Below are 14110 nucleotides of genomic sequence, written 5' to 3' on the forward strand. Positions count from 1 at the left end.
GAGTTCAGGGTCTTCGGCGCCCGTCTTAGAACACCTCCCTGTGCTACTCAGGGCAGAGCTTTCTGTCCACCTCTGATCAGGTGTCAACGTGTTAAGTCTTGTTACTCAAGACATTAGCCAGAGAAGATAACTAATCACACTGTTGCCACTTAATGCGATCAAATTAAAGGACCATGAACAAAGTACTAAATTTTGGTGACAAACCAGCCCAAACAAGTAGACAAGTTAACTTTTCAGGGAGTTTTTATTTACAAAAGTATGGATCGGAAGACCACAGGCTGCAGCAGGGGACTGATCCTTCTATTCGGCATGTTTTAGTCGGCTGGCTTCATTTCCGGTCAAGGAGCTTCTCTAATTGATGGTTGATGTTTTGCAGATGGGTCTCAGCTCCTAAAAGGGTTCTTGCCTGAACTAACAGAGCTGGAAGGCTGGATGAATCATACTGTCAAAGGCAAATTATTTGGATTAAGTATAACAAACTTGTATAACCCTGTCTGTTATACAGCTCCATGCTGAATAGAGCTTTCCACTACTTTCGCTTTTCAAACGAGGACCATTATGATCATTGGTTTAATCCTTTTCCTTAGGGCATAATTAGTAAGGTTACAAGGGACCCCTCTCTAGAAAGTTTTAGGCTGATCTCATCCCGGAAAAAGTTCCAAGAACTGTGGCATCTAAATCATGTACAACAAAATCACTTCCTGGTACATATTGAGACTGGGTTTGGGCAAGTCTGCTTGATCTCATGCCGGTTTTAAATCCAGAAAACTGTAAGGCAGATGGACTTTTCCTGGAAGAATTAATGGAATGAAAATACCAGGCCCATAAAAGTTCATGAGGGGAAAATTAATCACATAGAAAAACTGAAGACAAAATTAGACAACCCAACATAAACTCGTGATTTTGAAATGACAAAGCCAGGCTCCATGTTGTAACTTGTATCTACGGATGAGTGACTAAAGTCCTCTTCCAGTCCGTCATACTTATGACAGTTTGTTTAAAATCACGTTTTCAAGGGGTTTTTCTTAGTAATGAAAAGAGCAGCTTTGAGCAGAAAAGCCATCAGACGATTGCTACCACCCACCTAATAATGCAGTTGTTTCTAGACTATCACGTACCCTATTACTGGGGAATTCAATTTCACAGATATTTGAGAGCCTGCTGTGTTCAAGCTACCATGGGGCGCCTGCTCTCAGGGAGGTGAGAGAGGGAAGAACTAACATCTGGTGTTAGATTTCTGGTTTAGGAAAAGAAGTAGGACATAAACCCAAATACCTACTTTCCCTGAAGGAAGAGATGCTGCAAGAGTACAGAAGGCCCGTGGGGCAAACACAGGACAGGTTAGTACACTCGTGTATTCCAAGCCAAGTACAGTTGCCACATCTGTTTTCACCAGTTATGCTCAAATTTAGTGCTCAGGATGTCTCCAAGTTAGTAACCAAATCCCCAACTCCAAGCAAGCTTTGGGCCAAGTGTGTGTGGGCACAGAGAACAGTAATTGAAAAGCATTCCATGTCCGTATCTAATACACAGACAAGCTTAAGGCTTTTAGATTGGTGTAAGAAAACTCAATTTAGAAGTGAAGTCTAATGCTGCTCTGCAGGCCGACTGTAATGTTGCATCCACCTTTCTCCTCAGAGCTGCTAATCCTCAACAGGCAAATGCCCCCTCTTCTCAATCACAGTGAAAAATAAAAATCAATGTTACCGTTTCTTTTACATGTGGTTCTTTCTCTCGAGTATCTGAATAATCTCGATGAAGCTGTTTTAAGTTAGATAAGAAACATGCTGCATTCCTAAGGGAAGATTTTCTCTCCTCAAGCTCGACGTATTTTATTTGTAGTTGTTTCATCTGTGGCTCTAACCTACAACAAGAGAAAATATTTCCCCACATATGAATGGCACATAATGGAGACTGAGGACGCAGGTAGACGGAGCGAGGTAAGACCATGCTGTGAGGGGGGGCTAGATCTTTAAAGGTATCTTCACTTCTGAAATTACGAATGTGGGACAGAGTCTAGATTTCAATTTGAAATACAATACACAATGAAGAATTAGAAATGACATCCACAGACGAAGAGGTCTTCTAGATCCTAAAACCTGTCCAGTCATATTGTTGGGAACCACTGAATTAAGACACAGTTTGGTTAACAAGTCATAGCCTCAGGTGGGAGGAGAGAGGCTGCGCAGGTCAACAGCAACGGCAGGGAAAAAGGCCTTTCCTTCGCCCCTTCCCCTCATCACAGCCTTGTCCATTTTCCAAGATCCAATAAAACCAGTGGAAAAATTATCCAAGTGCCTGGATGGAAAATGTATAGGTAAACCACTCTATCTTTCAGTGTCTTCTTTCTTACCCTGGAAAGTAAAAACAGATAACTTGGATTTTATGGACAAATAAAGGCGGGGGAGGAGGCTGCCGATTTTTTATTCTCTCAAAGATAAAAGGATTTTTCTAAAAGGATATTAGAGTTACTTTTTCACAGCGGTGTCTGCTGAACAAATGCAGCACTGTGGGCAAGCTGGCTGGGGCAGGAGGGCGGGGTGCGGAGGCAGTCTGTACCCATGAGATCCTGGCCCCGACTTCCTGGGGGTGGGACTGGGGGTAGGTTACCTCCCTCGGCCTTGGGGTTTTCCCACACGTGAAGTTAGAATAATGATACACTGCAGGTTTCTATGCCTTTTCAAGACTTCTAGAATTGTATCTAGAAAAGGAACCAGAGGCGCTGGTCTGTAAGAGGTCTGATTCTCACGATCCTGCCATAATAACCCACCTCCCAGGACCACGATAAGGAGCTAATTTATAAAGCATTTCAGACAGTGAGCGGCACACACAGGAAGCTTGTTTAAGTGCTATTTTCTTTGGGCCTGAGTGAGCAGACGCTCCGCCAAGGGCCAGCACCTGCCCACAGACTGGACTGGAGAACAGTGAGCTGGACACCCAATCCCACCCTCTCCTAGGCTTCTGGCATTCGCTCCTTTAAAACTTAGTACTACAATTGTAGGCCATCTTTTCCAGTAATACCACTTTCTTGCCCTATTTTAAAACACCTACAAAGAGCAGAGAGGAGATGTTCTCTGGCCACTGCTCCCCCACAGCCCTCAGCTCACACGATGGTCCCATCGCACAGAAGACCACCCACAACTACGAGCTGGTTGACTGTCAGCGGCAGCAAACCCCAGGCTTCGTAACCACACATGGGGACAGCCCCGACTGTGTTCCCGGCCCCACACGTGGGGACGGGTTCACAGGAGGGCTACGCCAACAAGAACACGAACACAAGCCGTTAACACCTACACAGCACTTACTGGATACCACTGCGAGGCACATTGTGTATATTTGTTCACTGAATTCTCTCAACACCCCGGGGGGGGGGGGGGGCAGGTATTGTGCTCGTTTACCAAGGAGGCGCTGAGGCACCGGGCAGTTGCACAGCCAGTAAGTGGCAGACCCTGGATTCGAACCCAGGCAGTCTCGTGCAAAAGTCCATGCGCTTCATCTGTAACTGGGCCACCTCTCAGGCTGGAGTTGAGACAGCTGATAGAGACAGATGAAGGCTGAACTCTTCTTTGCTAAAAGCTTCTACTCAGCCACATAACCTACCTTCACTGAGCTTCCGGGCACAAAGAAAACCTGGGATTTCAAGGTAATACGGCAGATTTTCACAGCCCCACGTGACGTACTGTGATTCAATCCTTGCAGCTAAGTTCTCAGAGGAGTCTGACATTATCTTACCGAAGCAGTTCATCCTGGAGTTCGAGCAAACGCTGTCTTTTCTTCTCAATATCTGAAATAATCTAAAGTAATACAATAATTTGTTAAAATAACTCCCTCAATGTTTGAGCACCGCTATGTACACTGTACCAGATTCTAGAAAAACAGTGGGAAAGAGACTGCATCTTCCCCCTCACGGAGCTTCGGTCTAAGGGGAAGACAGACATATGAACAGCAGGTAACTACGACCTGTCATGTGCTATGGATAAAAACAATAGGGAACTCTGGGAAATAGGGTATCTACCCCAGGAGAACTCTGAGGAGGAAGTGGGGGCCAGATCTTTACTACCCTGTGAGCTACTCAATAAGGAGTCTGGATTTTATCTGGGTACACTAGGAAAATACTGAAGCAGGAGTGTCCTGATACAACCTGTATCTAAGAAAGAATACTTCCATAGAACAAATTTTATTATCTCAGCCGTCACCTTTAGTGACTACCAGATCCACGGCTGGACCATTCCCAGGGGCTTGGAAGCCATGCGGAATTGATCAGTAAGAAAATAAAACTGAGGGGAAAAAAACCCAACAAAGGCTTGTAATCACTGAAATGAATATGCATTTCAAGTCTATTTCTATTAGAAATGTAGAGGGGGGCTGCTCTTCAGTCCTGGATTCCTGCAGGCTTAGAGCTCAGAGGTCATCTGGTCCCACCGCACACTGGTGTTCATGGGCTTGCTTCTCCTCACATACCTAGTGCTAGAGTTTGCAAGAGAGTGGTACAACATCAATACAGCAGAACCAGGATGAGAACTGAGGTCGCCTAACCCTTAATGCTGTATTCTTCCCAGGCTGTCCCTTTACGTGGGCCATGGGACAGTTCTTTATTCCCTAAGGTTTTACTTCTTTGACAGCCACAAAATCAATACATATATATTACTTAATACTTAATAACTAGTAACAACTTAACACCTTGTAAGTGTCATTTTGGGCTTGATGGCCATTTTAGGCAAGTTAGGATCCCCATCCCTTCGCATGCATTAGGACCCAACCACAAGATCAACCAGATACAAGCCTGACTAAAAAAAACATCTACAAACTGAAGATCATAAAATCGAAGGAGTCACGGCTTTTCTTAACCCTGCACATGCTAGAGTTCTATATGACCGTGTGCTTCTAATCACACGAGGGATATACCTTCGTGTTCTTCCTTTTCAGGGTTTTCGACGTCTGGATGTCTTTGAGCTGCACAAAAGAAAAAAAATACATATTCGTGTGTGTTTTCCAAAATTAAAATGTTTATTAACTTACCATATATCACATTGAAAGACCACATGTGAAACACGAATAGTTCTAGTGAGTTCTTTACCACACTGCAATCTTTTCTTAGATAACTAACTGTATGCTGCCCCGCGACTGGCAAAAACAATTCAGACCGACAAACTTATGGTCTGTGAGCTTACCATTTTGAGGAGTTCTTCTTCCATATGAGCATGAAATTTTTTGATGGCTTCCTTACAGATTTTAGATTCTACTTTTTGTCTACAGCAGGAAAAAAAAAAAAAACAAAGAAGAAAGGATCACACTAGGTATCATACAAAGGATTTTGAAAGGTGTGTTTCATTTGCTTAGCACATCAACAAACCACGATTTGGCATATACTATTCCGAAGAAGATGGCCTGGCTAGTGTGCTGCCTTTTCATCAGGCTAAAAAAAGAAAAAAACTACCGGACAGAATCTCAACAAAAGAGAAAGAACAGCAAATATGTTCCCCTAAACCTTCAGGTACATGGTTACCTGAACTTCCTGATACGGGCCACGCCCACAGGTGAAGGCGTGAGACGCAGGAAAGGCTCACGGCCCGTGTTCACCCTTTACTGTCCTGCCACTAGTGTGGTCATCGGATGACCAGCAAGCCGGCCCCTCCCTGCCCGCTGACAACCAGAGGAATAATCGTGTCACACGTCCGGACTAGCCAACAGGCGGCGAGAAGCCAGCCGGATTGGTAGCCACAAATTTGGTTCTTCAAACACTTACAAGGCTCACCCACACAAAGTGGTTCCGGTCCGTCATCAGGACAAAAGCCTCCGAGTCTCCCAGTTCGGCGCGCTCATGGCCGAACGGCAGAGCCACAGTGCTATGCGGCAGCGGGACAGCAGCTAAGCCCCGATGCTGCCTCGGCGCAGAAGGATACTAGAGTGTGAGTGTGTGCTTCCAGCCAGAAGTAATAAATACCTGGTATGAGTGACAGGTAGTTACCAAATGGTTTCTTTCTTGGGGGAAATCCATGAGGAGGCAAAGTCCCTCAGAAGAAGGGGACTGAGCTAAGCGCTACACAAGAGAAGGCCCGTAGGTCTGAATATAGATCTCTGTAGTTCTCATCAAGACTGTTAAAAGGTATGTCTAGTAACATCGGCAAGATAGTGGAATAGGAAGCCCCCCACATCAGACTCCCCCACAGGGAAACCAACTTAATAACTATATATGGCCAAAAAAGCCTTGTGACAATTTCAGAAACCAACTGAGTCGCAGGCAAGTTCTAAGTCAAGAACAGTCATACTGAAACAGGTGAGAAAAGCTGTTTCCTATCAACTTCAACAGCCCTTCTCCCAAGCCAGCACAGCTTGGTTGAGCCAAGAAGCTCCGTGCATGGTTTCTCCCTTGGGAAAGAAAGAGAAGAGTGGAACGTATGTCCAATGTCATGGCTTTTCGGGGGGCTGCCCAAGGGACACCTTTCCACCTTGCCTGATTTGGAACGCTAACAGAGCCAGCATACTTCAGATGCCTGACTGCCGTGGAGAACAAAGTCCAATGGCTTTCTACAGCGACAGAACTGGCAATGCTGCGGACAGGGGATCAGGAAAAATGGCCCAGCTCATGCCTTCTCCCTTGGTTGTGGGGGGCGGGGGGAGAGAAGAGCAAGAACGTTATCCATCATTTGGAATGGTTTCTGTGTCACCTGAAGTAGGACAATGGTGGGAACTGAAATAGTGTGGATGCCTTTGGTCACAGAGACCAAAAAAGAGCTCAGCAGCCTGTTGCAGAGAGCTCTAGTCTTCGGAGATTACAGATTCCTAAGAAAGAAAGAAGCAAACCTCTCCAGTTGGCAAATCACATGCACAAGCCCAAAGAAGATCCATCTCTCAGAAAGGACTGAGGGACCACCAGAACTGAGGGACTGCCTAGGCTGACTGGTGAAGGTACAAAGCCTGTACAAGGCCGGTATGTAAAGACCAGGAGAGGTGGCTGCTTTTTAAATGTATACAACACAGCAAAAAAATAACAAGGCACTAGAAGAAACAAGAAAACATAACCCAAATAAGTGGGGGGAAAAATCCCCAGAAACAGACCCTAAAGAAAGATATGGAGATCTATGAATTTGCTAACAAAGAACTAAAAAATGATCACCTTAGTGAAGTTCAATGTGCTACAAGAGAACACAGATGAATAAACTAAATCGGGAAAATGATGCATGAGAGTATCAACAAAGAGAGAGAACCTATAAAAAGAACCAAACAAGTTCTGGAACTGAATAAGCTAACTGAATTGAAAAATTCACTAGGTGTGTTCACAGCAGATTTGATCAGGCTGAGGAAAGAAATGGGAAACTTGTGGATGAGTCATTTGAAATTATCAATCAGAAGAACAAAAAGAAAAAAGAATAAAATGGAAAAAAGCATGTGGGATTTACAGAAAACATTCAACACACCAAAATGTGCATTATGGGAAGCAGAGAACTTATTTGAATAATGGCCCCAAACTTACCAAATCTGAGGATGAAAATGGACACCCAAATTCAGAAAGCTCAAAAAGCCCCCACCTAAGAGGAACCCAAAGGGGCCCACACTGACACACATTATATTCAAACTGTCAAGATTCAAAGGCAAAAACAGAATCTTGAAAGTAGCAAGAGAAAAGCAACTTGTCATGTACAAGGGAGCTCCCACAACACCACCAATGGATTTCTCAGCAGAGACACTGAAGAACAGAAGGTGGCACGGTCTCTACAAAGCACTGAAGGAAAAGTGCCAACCAATAATACCGTACCTGGCAGAACTGTACTTCAACAATTAAGGAGAAGTAAAGACTTTCCAGGTAAACAAAGGCTGAGTGGGTTCATCATCACTAGAACTGCCTTGTAAGAATTACTAAGGGGAACCTTTCAAGTTTAAACAAAAGGACACAATACAGTAACACAAAGGCATATGAAAATATAAAGGTCTGCTAAAGGTATATATACAGATGGATACAGAACCCCATAATACTGGATAGTGAGGCATAAATCACTCTTCATACTGATAATAGATTTTAAAAGCTATAAGCATAAAAATAACATGAAACTGTGTCAATGGTTAAAAATATAAGAAGGTGAGGGGCCCCTGGGTGGCTCAGTTGGTTAAGCGTCCGACTCTTGAGGTCTGCTCAGGTCATAATCTCATGGTTTTGTGAGTTTGAGTCCCGCATCAGGCTCTGCACTGATAGTGTGGACCCTGTTTGGGATTCTCTCTCTCCCTCTCTCCCTCTCTCTTTTCCCCTACCCTACTTACACTGTCTCTGTCTCTTTCAAGATAAATACATAAAAACTTAAAAAAATATGTAAGAAGGTGAAACCTGCAACATCAGTAACAAAGTGTTATCCCCATATGGTGGGGGAAGGAGACATAAAGAAGTAGAGTTTTTTTAGGTGACTGAGGTTAAGTTTTTATTCTTTCTTTCTTTCATTAACTAATTCATTTATTTTAAGTAGACTTCATGCTCAGTGCAGAGCCCAATGCAGGGCTTGAACTCACAACCACGAGATCTGAAATCTGAGCTGAAATCAAGAGTCAGATACTTAACTGACTGAGCCACCCAGGCATACCTAAGTTGTTACCATTTGAAAGCAGACTGCTATAAGATAATTTATGTCATTCCCGTTTGTGTAAGTGCCCGTGTGTGCACACGCGTGCACACACACACACACACACACACACAAGAAAATAGAATCAAGGCACATCACTACAAAAAAGAAATCAACAAAACACAAAGGAAGGCTATAAGAGTGGAAAAGAGACAAAATAACTATAAGACTTAGAGAAAACAAAATTTAGTAGTAAAATAAGTCAATCACTACCAGGAGTCCCCCCATTCAAAAGCCACTGAGTGGCTGACTGGATTTGAAAAAAAGGATCCAACTATATGGTGTCTATAAAAGATTCTAGTTAGGTATAAGGAAATACACAGGCTGAATATGGAAAAGATATCCCATCCAATGATAACAAAAAGAGAACGGTGGTGACCATACTTACAATGGACAAATTATACTTTAAGTCAAAAAAAAGTCACAGAAGGAGATGATATAATGATCAAAGTGTCAATTCACCAGGAATATGTAAAAGTTATAAATATATATGTACCCAACACTGGAGCACCCACATATATGAGTTAACAGAACTGAAAGGGAAAATAGGCAGTAACAGTAATAGTAGGTGATTTCAATACCTCACTTTCAACAACAGATCAAACAGAAGCTCAATAAAGAAACGAGATTTGAACAACACTATAAACCAAATGGATCCAACAAACCTACATAGAACATTCCACCCAGTAAGAACAGAATATACATTCTTCTGATAGGCACACAGAATATTCTCCCAGACAGATCATGTTAGATGATGAAATAAGTCTGAAACAATTTAATATGATTGAAATCATACCAAGTATCTTCTCAGACCACTGTGGAATAAAACTAGAAATCAACAACAAAAGGAAAACTGGAAAACTCACAAATATGTGGAAATTAAACAACATAGTCTTGAACAACAAATCATTCAAACAAGAAATACAAGGGAAATTGGAAAATATCTTGGAACAAATGAAGACAAAAACATAATGCAGCAACACTTACGGGATGCAGCCAAGGAAGTACTAAGAGAGAAGCTGATAGCAGTAAATACCTACATTAAAAAAGAAGAAATATCTCAAATCAACAACCTAACTTTACACCTCAAGGAACTAGAAAAGGAATATCAAACTAAACAACAGCATAAGACAGAACAGTAAAGATCATAGCAAAAATAAATGAAATGAAAAATAGGAAAAAAATTAATGAAACTAAGAGTTTTTTGAAAAGATCAACAAAACTGACAAATCCTTAGACTAATACAAAAGGGAAAAGACGCAAAAAATGAAAGGGGAGGCATTACAACTGACACTACAAAAATAAAAAGGATCATAAGAGACTACTATGAACAATTATAAGCCCACCAATTAGGTAACCATGAAGGAATGCATAAACTTCTAAGAACATAAAACCCACAAAGACTGAATCAAGTAGCAATAAAAAGTATGTTCAAACCTATAGCTAGTAAGGAGACTGAATTACTAATCAAAATCCTCCAATTTAAGGCCCACAAACCAGATGACTTCACTGAAGAATTCTACCAAATATTTGAAGAATGAACATTAATCTTTCTCAAACTCTTCCAAACACTTTAAGAGGGGGGAAACACTTCCAAACTTATTTTATGAGGCTGGCATCACCTTGCTACCAAAATCAGACAAAGATACTACAAGGAAAGAAAACTAGAGAGCAATATCCTTGATTATGGATGCAAACACTTAATAACACACTTAAGTGATTATACATCACAAGAAAGTGGTATTTATGCCTGGAATGCAAGGATAGTTCAACAAACGAAACACAATCAACATAACACAATAACAGAATGAAGGACAAAAGCCTCATGCTCATCTCAATTGATACAGAAAAAGCATCTGACAAAATTCAACACCTTTCATGATAAAAACTCTCAGCAAACTAGGAATAGAAGGAAATCACATCAATGTAATAAAGGCCATATATTAAAAGCCTACAGCTAACATCATATTCAGTGGTGAAAAGTTAAAAGTTACTGCTCTCAGATCAGGAACAAAATGGAGATGCCTCTCTTGCCATTTCTATTCAACACAAGACTGAGAATGCTAGCCAAAGCAATTAGGTAAGAAGAAGAAATAAATGTATCCAAATTGGAAAGGAAGAAGTAAAATGATCTCTGTTCACAGAGGACATAATTTTATATGTAGAAAATCCTGAAGATTACACACACACACACACACACACACACACACACACACACTGTTAGAATAAACAAATTCAGCAGGATTGCAGGATACAAAAATCAACAAAGAACAGTTGCATTTCTATGTATCAACAATGAACAATCCAAAAAGGTAATTAAGAAAACAATCCCATTTACAATAGCATCAAAAAGAATAAAATACTTAGAAACAAACTTAAGGAGGTAAGGTATTTATACACTAAAAACTATAAAACATTGTTAAAAGAAACTGGAGATACAAATAAAGAGAAAGACCTCCTACGTTCATGAACTGGAAGATTTAATTTGAATACTATTAAAATGTCCATACTACCCAAAGCAAACTATAGACTCAATGCAATAATTACCAAATTCCCAATGGCATTTTTTTGCAGAAATAGAAAAAAAAAAATCCTAAACTTCATACGTAATATCAAAGGACACCAAGCAGCCCAAACAATCTTGAGAAAGAAAACCAGTGCTGAAGGCCTCACACTTCCTAAGTACAAAACATCACAAAGCTACTGTAATCTAAACATTACAGTACTGGCATAAAGACAGACATACAGACCAATGAAAGAGAAAACTCAATGATAAACCCTCACATATATGGTCAAATAATTTTCAACAAGGATGCCCAGGCTACACAATGGGGAAAGAAAAATCTCTTCAACAAATGGTGCTGGGAAAACTGGATATCCACATCCAAAAGAATGAAGATGGACCCTTACCTTGTACAAAAGTTAACTTAAAATGGATTAAAGACCTAAATGTAAGATTTGAAACTACAAAACAGCTGAGAAAACACAGGGGAAAAACTTTATGACATTAGCCTTGGATTTCTTGGATATGATACCAAAGCCACAGGCAACAAAAGCAAGAATAGACACAATGCGATGACATCAAACTTCAAACCTTCTATGTAGCAAAGGAAACAATCAACAGAGTATAAAGGTAACCCAAGGAATCACAAAAAATATTTTCAAACCATATGTCTGATAAGGGGTAATATCCAGAATATATAAAGAACTCCTACAACTCAACGCCAAAATAACTCAAATTTTAAAAAGGGCAGAGGATTTGAACACTTTTCAAAAAAAAAAAAAAGTATATAAATGGCAAACAAGCATATACAAAGGTGCTCGATATCACTAATCACCGGGGAAATGCAAGTCAAAACCAGAGTGAGCTATCACCTCACATACATCAGAATGGCCACAACAGGGGCGCCTGGGTGGCGCAGTCGGTTAAGCGTCCGACTTCAGCCAGGTCACGATCTCGCAGTCCGTGAGTTCGAGTCCCGCGTCGGGCTCTGGGCTGATGGCTCAGAGCCTGGAGCCTGTTTCCGATTCTGTGTCTCCCTCTCTGTCTGCCCCTGCCCCGTTCATGCTTTGTGTCTCTCTGTCCCAAAAATAAATAAACGTTGAAAAAAAAAAATTAAAAAAAGAATGGCCACCACAAGTAAACGAGATGACGCGTATTGGTGAGAAGGCAGAGAAACTGGAACGCTGCACCGTGGGTGCGACTGTAAAACAGTGCAGCTATGATGGTAAACAGGAAGGAGCTTCCTCAAAAAGTATAAACCCTACGGCCCAGCAATCCCACTACTGGGGACGGATCGATCCAAAGGAACTGCAAACAGGATCTTAAAGAGATATTTGCACACCCATGTTCATTTTAGCATTATTCACAACAGTCAAGAGGCAGGTGGATGAATGGATTAAAAAAAAGTGTGCTATATTCATACAATAAAAGATTAGTCAGCCCTAAAAAAGGAAATCCTGTTATGTGCCACAATATGGATAAGCTTTGAGAACATGAGGCTACGTGAAATCAGCTGGTCACAAAAAGAAAAATACTGTGTGATTCCACTCATGTGAGGTATCGAATGTAGTTACGCATAGAAACAGTAAGTGGGTTGCTAGGGGCTGCAGAGACGGGGAAATGGGAAATTGTTTAATGGGTACAGACTTTCAGGTTTGCAAGGGGAAAAAGCTCTGGATATTTGTTGCACGACAATATGAATATACTTAACACTACTGAATTACGCACTTAAAAATGGTTAAGATGATACATTTTATAATTAAACAAATACATCAGCTCCAGTTTTAAAAAAAAAAAGTATTTCTAATATAAATATGAAATCACAATTTTAAGATGTTAAAAACATAAAAAATTAGGAAAACCGGTTAGGTAGGCCTTTCTGCATATGGCTTATAATGTTGATAAATTGGTAGACTGTACCATTGAAAATGGTGGTGGTCTACATACAAGAGTCAGACACAGCTCTTTCAAATTCTAGTGCCTTAAAAATCTGGTCGCTTCGCTACAAATAACTAATTGAATCAGTTATAGAATAGCCTAAGTTTGTAATGTTTGCATTTCATGGCATACTTCCCTAGGTATATGTACATTGGCAAACTGCTTACAATCAATCAGTAAGTCTTTTAACAAACTATTCATGTGTGAGTTCCAGATGAGTATTAAAAATAGAAGACCCTCAAATAGTTAACTTGATTCTGAGAAAACACAACTTTTCACGTGGTCGAGAATACTTTATATCAGGAAAATAAAACAAGATCAGTGATTCTACCAGAATCACTGGGTATGACAGAAACACAAGGGTATTTTATAATTTTAAAAGTCTATGGGGGTGCCTAGCTGGCTCAGCTGGTGGAGCATCTGACTCTTGATCTCAGAGTCATGAGTTCAAGCCCATGTTGGGCATGGAGCCTATTTAAAGAAAAAAAAAAAGTCTAACAAAAATACTATACCTCTTCTAAATCTTTTTTTCTTTTGAGTGGGGTGGGGAGGGGCAGAGGGAGAGAGAGAGAATCTTGGCAGGCTCCAAGTTCATCATGGAGCCCAATGCTGGGCTCGATCCCATGACCCTGGGATCACGACCTGAGCCGACATCAAGAATCGGATGCTCAACTGACTGAGCCACCCAGGCACCCCTAAATCATTTTTTTAAGTTCATTTTTTGAGGGGGAGAGAAAAAACAAGTGGGGGGGGGGGAGGTGGGCAGAGAGAGAGGGAGACCAAGGATCTGAAGGGGCTCCATGCTGACAGCAGAGAACCTGGTGTGGGGCTTGAACTCACAAACTATGAGATCATGACCTGGGTCGAAGTCAGAAGCTTAACCGGCTGAGCCACCCAGGCGCCCCCCTAAATCATTAATTACATCAAAAATATATTATGCTAAAATTCAAGATACTGCCATTTTGCCACAACATCAGAAATCTATAGTAAGTCTCTTCTTCCTTTAGAAGAGATGTATGAATGGGAAAAGGGTAACAGTCAAGATGGTCTTGGGTATGGT

At 41.3% G+C, this 14110-nt stretch overlaps 1 protein-coding gene across 1 annotated transcript in view; it reads right to left on the reverse strand.

The window, feature by feature from the left end:
• Window positions 1–225: 225 nt before the first annotated feature.
• CENPU (centromere protein U) overlaps window positions 226–14110 on the reverse strand; it is a 41060-nt gene continuing 27175 nt past the window's right edge. The window contains exons 9-13 of the mRNA XM_027077113.2: window positions 5172–5250; window positions 4906–4953; window positions 3733–3794; window positions 1708–1864; window positions 226–442 (exon numbers count right to left, since the gene is read on the reverse strand). Coding sequence (XP_026932914.2) covers window positions 329–442; window positions 1708–1864; window positions 3733–3794; window positions 4906–4953; window positions 5172–5250 — 460 coding nt within the window. The 3' untranslated portion in view covers window positions 226–328. The remainder of the gene's footprint in view (window positions 443–1707; window positions 1865–3732; window positions 3795–4905; window positions 4954–5171; window positions 5251–14110) is intronic.

The sequence above is a fragment of the Acinonyx jubatus genome, chromosome B1 (genome assembly GCF_027475565.1).
Source record: "Acinonyx jubatus isolate Ajub_Pintada_27869175 chromosome B1, VMU_Ajub_asm_v1.0, whole genome shotgun sequence".
NCBI lineage: Eukaryota > Metazoa > Chordata > Mammalia > Carnivora > Felidae > Acinonyx > Acinonyx jubatus.